The sequence below is a fragment of the Meles meles genome, chromosome 5, assembly GCF_922984935.1.
Source record: "Meles meles chromosome 5, mMelMel3.1 paternal haplotype, whole genome shotgun sequence".
NCBI classification, from domain to species: Eukaryota; Metazoa; Chordata; class Mammalia; order Carnivora; family Mustelidae; genus Meles; species Meles meles.
Window position 1 is genome coordinate 118,618,556 of NC_060070.1, and position 13,154 is coordinate 118,631,709.

Here is a 13,154-nt window from a genome sequence, read left to right on the forward strand (position 1 = left end):
AAGCTTAATGTATCAAGTTCCAATAGATGAAACATAATATGGAGATAACAAAGGGAGGATGATCCAAGAGGGTCTGTGGCAAAACGGTTGTAAACCACAGACCTAACTGTTTTACTATCAACATTTTGTGTAATCTTCGGCTGACCTAATAACACTTCAGCTAATCACTACACGTATTAAAGAGTGGTGAGTATTTCCATCCATAACAAATGGATATGCCTGGTGAGGCCTGTGAGGAAACTACAAGAAACCTAAATCTTGTTCTCAAGAAATAGTGTGACACACAAAAAGTTTGAAACTAATATGAGAGCATGTATATTCCAAAACCAAAGTATAACCAAAAATGTTAAATTTAAAGAAAAGAGACATCAGTTAGCGCTTGAATACTTAAGGGAATATCTTGTAGTGAAAATAGATTTAAAGGAAGGATCGGATATGGACGGTCACATCTTTTGAGCATTAAGTAGCTCAGAATATTAGGTACCCTGTCTCCCTAGACCTGGTTCCTATAAATAAAATTAGGTGGCTAGAAATATGCATTTCATGCAATAAGACAATTTTTCAATCTGTCTTTAGAACAGAAATGGGCCCAAAGACATTGATTCTCTGTAACGTGGGGGACCACAACAGACGCCTTTGGGTGTTCCCAATATTGTGTCAGAGGAAGTCTTATAAAATGTTACTGCCCCACAATTACTCAACTTTAATCAAAGTACACTCCCAAAGAAAAAAACCTTAATTTCACCTTCCAACCAGGTCAGAGTTTACAAAATGCTCAACTAAATGAGAAGTGGACTCACATATTCATCGATGGGATCTCCAACAGTGGGAGAATAAATGATCCTGTATTGCTGAACTGGGCCATCGGCATGATCCCAGGATACAGAGAGGCTGTTGGTTGTCTCCCCAAAGACTCTCATATTTCTTGGTCCACTTCGTGGTACTAAATAAATAAAAATACAATCAAGTCAGTTGTCTGTGAGCACGGTGGACATGGGGGTAGCAGAGGGATACAAAAGAATTTTCTCCAGGTCAGATTAAGGAAGTTACTTGTGGGAGTTTCACATTCATTAGGATGTTTACCCCCTTTTGATAAAATATATACCTGGTTTCAGTGGGAAACCATAAACAGAAAGTGCTACATTTCAGAGCTATGGCTACGTGCTGAACTTTCAGTAACACTGAGCTAGGTTTGAGCCTAAATATATAGACTGGGAGAGAAAGGGAGTATTTTAAATTACTATAACCATCTCCTGTTTAATGAAACATAGAGGCCCAGCTCTCACATTTCTAAAGTTCCCACTTGGTGACAAGACTCACTGCAGGGCAGAAGAGAAAAGCCCCTCCTTAAAACTAAAGTCCCAGATGAGAAAATGACCGACTGCAGTTCACTCAGCACCTATGGCAGTCACGGTCCCAGAGCCTCAGCCTGGAATTTGAACATGGAGATGCCCAGGCGGAACCGCATGCCCAGGCCTACCCTTGCCTGTACAGAGGTGGAGAAAGCTCTCACCACCTCTCAGTCACCACCCACCTCCCACTTCTCACTCACTCAGAGAAGCCCTGCCAGCCGAGTTACAAGGGAATGGGGTGGGGAAAGGATTTCTGCCTCACGCGTTCGGCCCTGGCCAGGGCTGGGATTCCCCTCTCCATCCGAGTAGAGAGCTACAATGTTCACAGAATAGGGTGTGTCGGGAATCAGCCGCTCCAGGTGCACCGTGCGCGTGTTTCCTGGCACCACAATCTGGAGGGGAGGAAATGCCAAATTCTGCTCAACAGCAACTCAAATGCTTATCAAGTCTTCTATTAGTCAACATAGTAACATTTATAATAAAAAGCTGAGCCTAGGCACGTCAGAAGTTCACTACTATGCTTCCTCATGAAATCTGACAAAGCCACACCGTGAGATACAATTTCTCCTCAGAAATTCCCTCTCCCCCCAAAAAAGTGAGTTCATACTCACTAAACTAATAAACATACTATGCTACCCTTAGCAGCTTCAAATATCTCCCCTTTATGTTTACTGGGAAGATTCTCAAATACAACATCCAGGGCTCATGGTAGTTACCTACAGAGCATCCCAGATGTTAGACACACATAAGAGAAGGGATTCCCCACACAGGCTAGTAGGGGAGAGATTTTGTGTTAAAATAGAGAACCACCCCACAAATGGATAATGGCAATGTTGTCCGAATAAGTCCTGCCAAATACAGGGATGGGCAAATTATTTGTTTATCTTTGTTTGCCACCATCGTCCATATTTATAAAGACATAAATTAGTCTATCAACTTACTTTCCCTGAGGTGTGTTAAGTCTACTCTTATTCAAATTAGTAATTCCTGATTCCTACATTATCGATCTACTTATAAAACTGAACAGTACTGGGAAGGGAAAATAAACTGGACAATCTGTAAAGTCAGTGAAGGCAAACGTTAAGGTGTTTTCATAAAGGAGACATTTCTATGTTACAACAAAAGCCTATATTGACAAGGTCAATCAGTGATTTGCATTTACTCCTGGGCTTGTTAACTCATATAGCTAATTTGTGTTTTCCAAAAATTCATATTTTCCAATTAACCCTGTAGTTAGTACACCTGCTTAAATCCATAAGAGCAACCATCTAAGCATTACTGATTGTCACGTTTGTGACTGGCATTCTCGCAGGCCAGCGAACAAGACACAAGCACGAGACTAGGTTCATCCGGAAAGGGTGCTTCCAGGAGACCGCAGGCCACACTGACAACTGACTTACTGTTCTGGCGCAGCAGCCAGGGCCGGAGTCACAGGGGAATCTGCATAGATCTTGGACTGAACTCTAAGAGCATGAAATCACTTACAGACTCTGAGGGTCTCGTGCCGGCCACAGGAGAATATATGACGCGATACTGCTGCACGGGCCCAGGCGCGGGGTCCCAGCGGACATCGAGGCTGTTTGGCGTCGGATTGTACACGTGGACGTTCCTTGCCAGCCCTCTCACCACTGGAGAAAGAGAAGCCCACACATATTTTCTGAAATCTGTTTATATATGTCGAGTTTTCATGATCACTTCTCTAGGACTTACACTCTATAACAGGATAAAACACTGTCCTCCTTCCACTTCTAATTATGTACAAACAAAAGCAGATTAAAACCCTCCAAATCCAAACTTAGTCTAGGTTAGCCAGTTATGGCCTTTGTCTATATGGAAGCAAAGTTGGTGCCAATAAGAACAAGCTAGTAAAAGTAGTAGTACTGGGTTGGCCATGAAAGGATAAGGGATAAGGGACTAGAAAGTGGAAAAGAAGCTTTGGTTTTCCAACACAGATAATGAAGAGATAGAGAAAAGAGATTTTACAGTGTCTGCCTTCTAAGTACGCACTGACAACAGCTATGAAGCCCATGTAATTCAGTCAGCTGGCTTCAATCATTCATTCATTCATTCATTCTTCATTCAAGAAATAGGTACTGATATGTTCTGTGATTAAAAGAAAAGGCAGGTGGTTGGGTTATGGACAGTGGGGAAGGTATGTGCTATGGTGAGTGCTGTGAAGTATGTAAACCTGGTGATTCACAGACCTGTACTCCTGGGGCTAATAATACATTATATGTCAATAAAAAATAATTTTTTTAAAAAGGGGGAAAAAAGAGAAAAGCAAAACCAAAAGAAAAAAAAAGACAAAAGGAGGGAGAAATAGAACACACACTCAGTTCTCAATTACCTGCCCCATGTGGGACTTAGAAAAACATACAAATTAAATCCATGTATTAACCCCAAAATCTACTTGAACCAAAAACATCATCTTTCTAGAGTACTGATCTTTTACCTGAAGAAGCCACCCATACTTGCTTCCTTTTAGCCATCAGCAAACATATTTTCAAAGCCAAAGAAATTCTTTATTAATATGCACAAAAGCCTATAAGCAGTACTACGAAGAATGAGAAAACCGCTATAAACTGGTTTCTCAAGATGTTAACGGTAAATGAAAGCACAAGAATTTTGATGACCAAAAACACTTCATCAGCAAACCGGAGAACTATACAATCATGTAATGCAATAAACAATTCACACCCTTAAAGCCAATTACAAAGCACTGCTTCACACAAGTGTATAAAGCACAAAAGAAAGCAAAACGAACTTTCGTCGGTGAAAGAATGATTGAAATCGCAGACTGATGATCGTATGCACATTCATAAATCCTGACAGTACCATTTCAGAAGAAAAATACCATCATAAATATGTTATTTCAGACATCAAAGTGTTAACAGTTGGTGGTGTTTGGAAGATAAACCATGGGTATATATTTATTTTATCATTTGTGATTTTCTAAATTTTCTTAATGGCCCTATGTGGACTTTATAATGAAAAGGCTACATTTTTTCTTCCTTCTCAACTTACACGTCCTCCCAGTATCCGATGTGCGTCCTCCATCACCTTCAGTATAAACAGGAACTACCGTGACGGTGTATGGGGTATCTGGCTGCAGGTTCCTAAGAATGGCGTAGTTGGTATTCCCAGGGATTGGTACCTAAAGATTTTAATAAACATAAAGCACTTGACTTGAAAAACTTGTAAAAGAACTAATACCTCAACCAATATAATACTCAAAATACTAACTCAAGACCCAGTCAAGAAGCAAGTTCTGTAATAGTGGGGTAAAAAGATGTGCCCTGTATGAACTGTTACAAGAGGTGATAAAGACTCCTCTAGACCCCTACGCTCACTCTTGGATCCCTCTTTAGAATTCCGGGAAAAGATTACTTCTCTCAGCTCATTCTCTTCCCCATCACCCCGGCACTAAGGCAACAATCTATTAGCCTCTATCAAGTTCTAGTAAATGACTACCAACTCTTTGAGCCCTAAAGCAAATTGGTTAACCTTTTTAGTTCACCTTTTAAATCATTCAGCTACAGTTTAAATAAACATGGAATTTTCACTCCGGGACATAATTACCAGTTCTTCTGGACCACCTGCTGTTGGTGCATAGAAGAGCTTGTACTGACGAGGGTTTCCCTCTGCATGGTCCCAGCGAACATTCAAGGTGCTGGTAGAAGGGTCATACACTCTGAGGTTCCTCACGGTATTCAGAGGTTCTGCAATGCACAGAAATCACATGACACTATGAGCCTAACAGCCAAGCACACTCAAAATGCAGGTTCCTTGATATTTCCAAGGCAGTTCAAACATGGCAGGGACCCCACAGTGGGCCCCCTACAAATATTTGTTGAAGTAGTGAATAAATAAAAGAACGTCTGTGGTAATCTGGTACACATCTCCCTTCCATGAGATATTTTGGTCCCAGGGTGGTTTTGGTTTTTGTTTTTAAAATCCTAGAAAGTAATAACTGCCTTTCTCCGTAAACAGAGTTCAGTAACCCTAAGCAAGGATATTAAAGGCAATTGATATCATTTTTTAAATGCATTAAAATTTGATTAGCAAAACCGTGTCACCCCACTTTTTCCAGGTAAAGATGGGATTCTGTGGTAGCTATTAAAGAAGCTACAGGGGCCTGGTACTTACTTGTCTTGCCTCTCCCTGTCATCCGACCTCCTTCGCCATCAGGATAGAGGGAGGAAACAGTGATCGTGTAAGGAGTATCGGGCTTCAGTTTCTGCAGGACCACACTGTTCTGCCGCCCCCCGATTGTGGTCTGGAGCAAGATAAGGGTAAGGGTTAGCCTTGTTCTCTCAGTCTCACTGATCTGTTAAAGCTCTTTCTACAAGGGAGTTGTTTGAGATCCTGGCCAAAATCTGGAAACACATACCACACTGAAGATTTAAAATATAACTTATGGTATAATTTTAAATGTAAAGTATGCACCTTAAATCACAAAAGGCATTCTAAGCCTTAAACTGGTGACCTCAAAAAGATATCCCAACTTGCTTGCCGCCAGCACAGCAAAATTTAATCCAAAACACATTTCATGGATGTCTTCCCCCAAAAGGCATTAATCATATGTGAGCTAGAAAGGAGTTTAAGATAGCAAAGAATTGCCAAATATTAGAGGCTCCACACCATTTGCTATTATTTTTGCTTTTTTTATAGAGATTTTTTTTACTTGCTTTAGAGAACACATTAAAATGACTCAGCAGAAGATCTAAAACTTTGATGTTTCCCCCCCAAAACTGCCATTCTAACAACATTAGCTGTGCAAACTATGTGACTAGACCCTTTGCCAGACCACACTCGGGGCTGGGGTTCCCAGCCATCTCTATGATACCAGCCTTGTGGTACGAAGATTTTCAATTTCCTCCAATTACAGACTTTGAAATTTTTTATTCACTGCTTAAAGCCATCTAGCTATCTTGTTGAAAGAAAATTTGTATGATTTGTTAACAGTCTACTGAATTCAAATACTTATGTGATACTAATTAAAATCGTATGAAAATGGCACCCTGCCCCAAAAGAGCGCACATCTGGACGGCTGGACATGTCGGTAACAGTCCAAATGTTTCCAACTTACCACCCATTAACTTTTTGAGTGCCAGAGAAAATCTCAATGAAACACTGTACTCACCCTCAGTATGAGGCAAACTTAATGACAGTAGCTAATTTTACTAAATTGAATATTAGAGGTTATAAGAGAGGAGTATCCGTATCTGTACAAGTAAGCCCTTTGATATTTAACAAATCCGAAGGCGTCCACTTAGTAGAACTAGCCCTATGAGTAAGCAGAAGGGTGTCCACTTAATTCTCCCGTCCAGCTCTCCAAAATTCTAGTATCAGTGATTCAAAACTTTATTTCATGGACTAGCAGTAAAATGCAAATATCCCTAAGAACAACAAAACTTGAGGGATTGTCAGCTAATACATATCAGAGGGTGAGTTCATGAGACTTCTTCAAGTTATAACAAACCTCTGTAAGGCTGTAAAGAAACTGAGGACAGCAGCTGGAGGGTCACTATCACCAAGAGTGGAAATGCTGGAGACAAGCCTCACCTGCTTTATAGTTTTACCCAAATCTGGCCTGGCATAGGCAAAAGAAGTTCTGTTTCTGACATGAAAATATCAGTTCATCACATGTGTCTTATCTTATTTCCAACAAAAGCCAGTTGACTACAGTTGGTATTTAGTGTATTACTGGTAACCTATTTAATTAGACAACATTTTTATCCAAAGATACTCCCTAAGACTAATTGTATGGAAACCTCAAAAGATCAACTCGAAAGTCACACTAGGATGGAAGAGGGTCTGGTTCAGCTAAACCCACTTAATATGCAGTATCAGAAACCTTTAACCACTGCCAGCATCCATGTCTGCTAACATCTCTAAACTGGAAAGACGTAGAACCCATTTGCTAGAGCTCAGTAAATCAGGTGACTAATTGATAATAACTCATATCTCTCTCTAAGACTATGTGAGGAAATAGTATAGCCCAAAGAATGTCAACAAAATACTAAAACTTACCAAAAGAGGCATTTGAAATAAATCAGGAAGCATCCCTTCCTGGTGTAAAAAATCATGATGCTTCCTGACCTATGATATGTATGTGCAGTTCTAGTCACACATCTCACAAAACAAAGCTGGAGAAGGTTCAAAAACAGACACCTAACATAAGCAAGGTTAAGGATCCTGTAAACGGGGAAGACCAGAAAGATAAAGAAGATGAAGACTATTGACAGTCATATCACCTTTCTCAGAAACCTCTGTTTGGGTAAATACAAAAGTGATGAACAGTATGAATTAGGGGAACGGCCACCTAGATCTGGAAATTCCAGATACAAGAGATACCTTATGGCATGCAAAAACCAGAAAATTACAGCAAGAGAAGTTTGGCAAACTTTCAGTATTTGATTAAGTTTGAGAGATACATATTAAAAATCTAAAGACCAAAAAAAAAAAAAACAAAAACAAAACCCAAGAAATCTTCATAGATAATCTAGCCCTAAGAGTTCTTAGGGAAATGTCTATGTATGAGGCACATCTCTGATGCTGTGGGGCTACCCAACATGAAAAGCAACTTTCATCTCCCAAGAGGGTGTCCAAGTTCCCATAAGAAAGGAGTCAAATACATCCATTCATTACAGTAAATTCTGCATCTCTCAAAGTAGTACAACTAACTATACATTGGGTGGAGAGGAGTTTGAGGAGAAGAGGTAGAATTTTCCAAGTTATATATATATGTATTTTAAATTACCGTTTGCTCATTGCCTTCTCCTGTTGAAGGCTGGTAAGTGATTCTGTATTTCTGCACACGACCACTGGCGGGATCCCATTTAACAGTCAAGCTGTTAGATGTTGCGTTGTACACCTGAAGGTTTCGTGGGCCACTTTTTGGAGCTGAAAAAAGGTTGTTGAGAAACATAGTAAGCTCATAGAATGAGGCCTCCTCCCAAAATAAGCACCATTCACAAGAAAATCAGTATACTTTTAGGTTTAGGACTAAATTTGACCTCATGATAACTGATGGTCATGGAATTGTACATGACTCCTTAACAAATGGCAGTAAAGCAATGTTTTTCAAAAAAAAAGTTTTTAAAAAGTCCCAAGAGATGCCTTATAATTTAAAAGCAGAAAAACCTGTTTACAATGAATTTTGTGGTATTTTTTCCATTCATTCACTTGTTCATTCATTCATTCATTATTTGGTCATTCATATGGTTCAGCAAATTAAACTCTTACCTTGTGTTGTTAGGGGTATCAAACGTGCTAAAATAAAAAAAAACAGAATTTGGGGAGATATTACTAATATAGTTATAGCTCTATTTTTTTAATTAACTTTAACATAATAATGTCCTATTTGAAAGCTGAACACCTACGTGTGCGCTCACTGCCAGTCAGGTCATCACTTTCTGACTCATCAGGATAAATGGCAGTAACAGAAACTTCATAGAGAGTGTTCGGGTTCAGGTTTTCAAACACCAAAGTATTTTCATCTCCATTTAAGATGGTCTTAGTGAAAGAGAAAAAAAAACACACACCCACAAAAAATTAAGTCACCATGTCTATCATTCTCTCAATGGCAGTTTATTGACATTATTCAGCCAGATGTTCTTCTGCCTTTGATACATGCCAGGAGCTCAAATGTCACTAATAGAAAAGGATGCTTTTCAGGAAACAGAGGTAATACCTATTTCAAACACGATTCCTTGTCATGAAATAAGAAAAGCTTAAAAAAAAAAAAACTTTTACAAAGGAAGGAAGGGAGGAAGGGAAGGGAAGGGAAGAGAAAGGAAGAGAGGGGAAAGGAGTGGGAAGGAAGGGGGAGGGAAGAATGAAGAGAATTAACATTACCTCCATCCTATCTGAGCTTCCAAAAGGCGCCCAGGTTATCCTGTAAAGGGACACATCTGAAGCTCCATGATCCCAAGTCCCTCGGAAGCTCTCCGGTGTCACTTCGGTAATCCTTAGGTTTGTTGGGGCTGGCACCGTGCCTATCATGAGGTAAAGAGGACAAAGTTTCTGAACAAACAATATAATACACAAATGATATACTAAAGCTGCCTCGTTTTATCTTCATGGACATGAGGAAACAAGCTGAAATCATCATTTAGAACCAAGTACCTTACCAATTCAGTTCATCTGAAAGGGAAGTATAAAAGAAAGCTCCAAAAACTTCAAGCACCATATGGATATAATAGGCTACTATTTGTATTAAATTAAAATGGTGCATGGAGCCCTGGGTGTTATGCACAAACAGTGAATCATGGAACACTACATCAAAAACTAATGATGTATTGGACGGTGACCAACATAACACAATAATTTAAAAATGGTGATTTTTTTAAAAATACCTCTTAGTAAATGTGGTATATATATATATATACAATGGAATACTATGCAGCCATCAAAAGAAATGAAATCTTGCCATTTGCGACAACGTGGATGGAACTAGAGGGTATTATGCTTAGCGAAATAAGTCAGTCGGAGAAAGATAACTATCATATGATCTCTCGGATATGAGGAAGTGGAGATGTAACGTGGGGGGCTTGGGGGATGGGAACAGAATAAATGAAACAAGATGGGATTGGGAGGGAGACAAACCATAAGAGACTCTTAATATCACAAAACAAACTGAGGGTTGCTGGGGGAAGGGAGTAAGGAGAGGGTGGTGGGGTAATAGACATTGGGTAGGGTATGTGCTATGGTGACTGCTGTGAAGTGTGTAAACCTGATGATTCACAGACCTGTACCCTTGGGACTGATAATACATTATATGTTTATTTAAAATTTTTTTAATTTAAATAAATAAATAAATGCCTCTTAGTAAGACTCTTCTAACCCAGTTAATCATTCTGCATCTCACACATTTTTTTTCAATGTCATATTTGAAGCTGAACATTTATGTGTCAAAACCATGAACTTGTTTGCAGAGCAGTACACATAAGCACAAACTTTGGTATTGATTATCAAAGAGTGCATAGGCTATCATAGTCTATGAAATATTATGATCTAAGTAACCCATGCATAAGGTTTTCCTGTAGAATGCTAATGTTAAACACAACTGAAGAAGATGTACTGACTGTGTCCAGAGATAGGAATAACCCTACAGTGTTGATGACTGCTGAAACCCCAATTAAAAGCCCCTCTATTGACCAGGCACTCTACTTAGTTCACAGCACATGGAATCTGGAATGTCTTTCCCCGGTTCTGAGCTTTCACCGTCAATTTCTTATCTATCCACTATTGACCAATTCTGACTTCACAAAATCCAGGGCCATCAAAAATGTATTTCTAATAATTACAATGAAAAGGCTCATTGAGAGAAAATGAGTGGTATCACGTCCAGAAGCACAACTGCAAAACAAACCAACTGTTAAGAATACACTTTGGCTATACCTAAAGTTATTAGGACAGCTCAGGATTTTTTTTAATTTTATTTTCTTTTTTTTCAGTGTTCCAAGATTGTTTATGCACCACACCCAGTGCTCCATGCAATATGTGCCCTCCTTGATACCCACCACAAGGCTCACCCAACTGCCCACTGCCATCCCCTCCAAAACCAACCACATATCGAAAGTATTGACTTAGTATACTAACTTATCTGCTTTCCCTAGACTTTTTTCCTCTACTTCACCTGTTATGCATATCCAAAGCTGTCAGTCTACTCACATGCACCAATTTTCACTTCCAGACACTACCCTTACCAAGTAAGAACCAATGCCAAGAAGGCAAGTGAGACTGCTAAGAGGGATCACGGGTAAGAAAGTAGCAGAAGTAGATACTGTCGGTTGTTAAGGCATAGGCTGTGCCATTTGACAAGAGGCCCAATCAGGTACAGACAGCTAGTCTGTGAGAGAGTGACAGGACAGCAAGTAAAAGTTCAGATTTGTATTGATCCCACCAGTAGCTAACTAGACGAGGCAGGGCAAGTCATTTAAATTCTCTAGACCTGTGCTGTCTACTCTCAGAGTCACCAGCCATATACAGCTACTGAGTACTTGAAATGTGGCTAGTCCAAATTGAGATCTAATGTAAGTATAAAATTAACACACACTGGATTTCAAAGAATTATTATGGAAAAAATTATGTGAAATATATTAATAATTATTCTACTAATACATGTTGAAATGATAATATTTTTGATACATTGGGTTGACTATAATACATTATTAAAACTAGTTTCCCTTCTTTCTACTTTTTCACATGTGGCTATTAGAAAATTTTGAATTACAGAAGTAGCTCTCATTATATTTCTTCAGAACATTGAGGGCTCTAGACCTCAAGTTTTTAGTCCCTATTTGAGCAGGAAGTTATGCGCTGAACATGGTGCCAGGCACTGGAGATGCAAAGTTGTACAAAGTAAGTATGTCTCTGCCTTCACTTGGGGGGAGAAAGGGGAAAGCAGAATAGATAGGAAAAAGCAAACAGGTAATCATAATTGGGTTAAATACTATGGAAGTACCCTGAGAGGGAAAGAAACAGACAGCTCTGAAAGCAGCACCAAAATGGAGCTGGTGAGGAGAAGCCTAGGAAGGCTGCCTGACATCTCCCCTGCTTCTCCATCATGCAGCCCTCCCCTTCACCTGACATCCAACCGCATGCAATCTGAGCTCCACTTACCTCACCATCCCTACACCATCCCATGTGTTCTCAATCAATTTTTCTTATCTCCACAATGAAATCATGAACTGGTAAGGGCAAAGATACTTCTATTTTGTTACCCCGATAACACTTTACATATAGTAAGATCTCACAAAATATTTGATAACTAACACAACCTTCCCAGAGAAAATGTCCAAAGTGCGTCAAGAACTTACTTCCTCCCCATTGCCCCCCCTCACCCACAAACACGTTCACACCCACACACACAAAACACTCACAAACACACACCAGTTAAGTATCTGGAAGATGAAGTAATGACAGTGGTTGACAGAATAATAGGAGGATAAAAATTATCATAAAAGGAATGGACATGTTCAATCACTCTATTAATATACCTAAAACTAATATAACTCCATATGTTATAGGGGAATAAAATTAAATTAAAGTAAATTTAAAACTTAATTGAAAATAAAAATAAATAAGCAAGAAGAATGGACATGAAGGTAGAAGATAAGAAGAAAATAAGTGAAAAGCAATCTGTAAATTCAAACATTAAATACTCAAAAAACAAAAGGACCAATAAGTTCAGTTACACAATCATGTCATGTCATTTCTCAAGTATCAGTGTAGCACGATTATAACTTACGGGTAGTTTCTTGAGCAGTCACAGGGGGAGACTCTCCTTCATCATACACTGCAGAGACGCCTACTGTGTATAGGGTTTGTGAAAAGAGGTCTTTGAGAGGTGTGCTGGTCTGTGACCTGTCTACTTCTACCTGTAATAGAGCAGTGGAACTATTTTTAGGAAGGGTCTAGTTTTAACATCTCTGTTATTTATTGTACTTTTTCGCACAAGAGCATAAGAATTGTGCTACAAAAAATAGCAATGTTTTTCAATATGCGTGAGTCCAGGAACTGGAGACAGTTTAAATGCTTATAAAGTGGGGAAATGTATGTCCTAGAGCTCTATCTGAATGCCAGGGTTTGGTAAATAAGACTGCCAACAGATTCAAACAACCTAATCATTTTTCACTGACAGTTTCTCTGTTTCCCTTTGCATCACTGCTTTATTTCTCTCAGAAATGTTCTCCTGTGCATTATCTCATTTGCTGTGCACAAGAGCCCTGTGAGACCCTCTGGTCATGGTGTCTCTTTTGAAATTGAAACCTAGAATGAAATGAATGTGTTCCT

The 13,154-nt window shown here is 39.3% G+C and overlaps 1 protein-coding gene across 3 annotated transcripts in view; it reads right to left on the reverse strand.

The window, feature by feature from the left end:
* The window catches only part of COL12A1 (collagen type XII alpha 1 chain), a 120,390-nt gene that overhangs the window by 44,489 nt on the left and 62,747 nt on the right, over positions 1 to 13,154 (reverse strand). For all 3 annotated transcript variants that reach the window (XM_046005218.1, XM_046005220.1, XM_046005219.1), the window contains 11 exons: positions 12,610 to 12,739; positions 9,213 to 9,352; positions 8,738 to 8,870; positions 8,601 to 8,627; positions 8,116 to 8,258; positions 5,499 to 5,628; positions 4,932 to 5,071; positions 4,377 to 4,506; positions 2,838 to 2,980; positions 1,615 to 1,744; positions 801 to 943 (listed from right to left, as the gene is read on the reverse strand). In XM_046005218.1, coding sequence (XP_045861174.1) covers positions 801 to 943; positions 1,615 to 1,744; positions 2,838 to 2,980; positions 4,377 to 4,506; positions 4,932 to 5,071; positions 5,499 to 5,628; positions 8,116 to 8,258; positions 8,601 to 8,627; positions 8,738 to 8,870; positions 9,213 to 9,352; positions 12,610 to 12,739 — 1,389 coding nt within the window. The remainder of the gene's footprint in view (positions 1 to 800; positions 944 to 1,614; positions 1,745 to 2,837; positions 2,981 to 4,376; positions 4,507 to 4,931; positions 5,072 to 5,498; positions 5,629 to 8,115; positions 8,259 to 8,600; positions 8,628 to 8,737; positions 8,871 to 9,212; positions 9,353 to 12,609; positions 12,740 to 13,154) is intronic.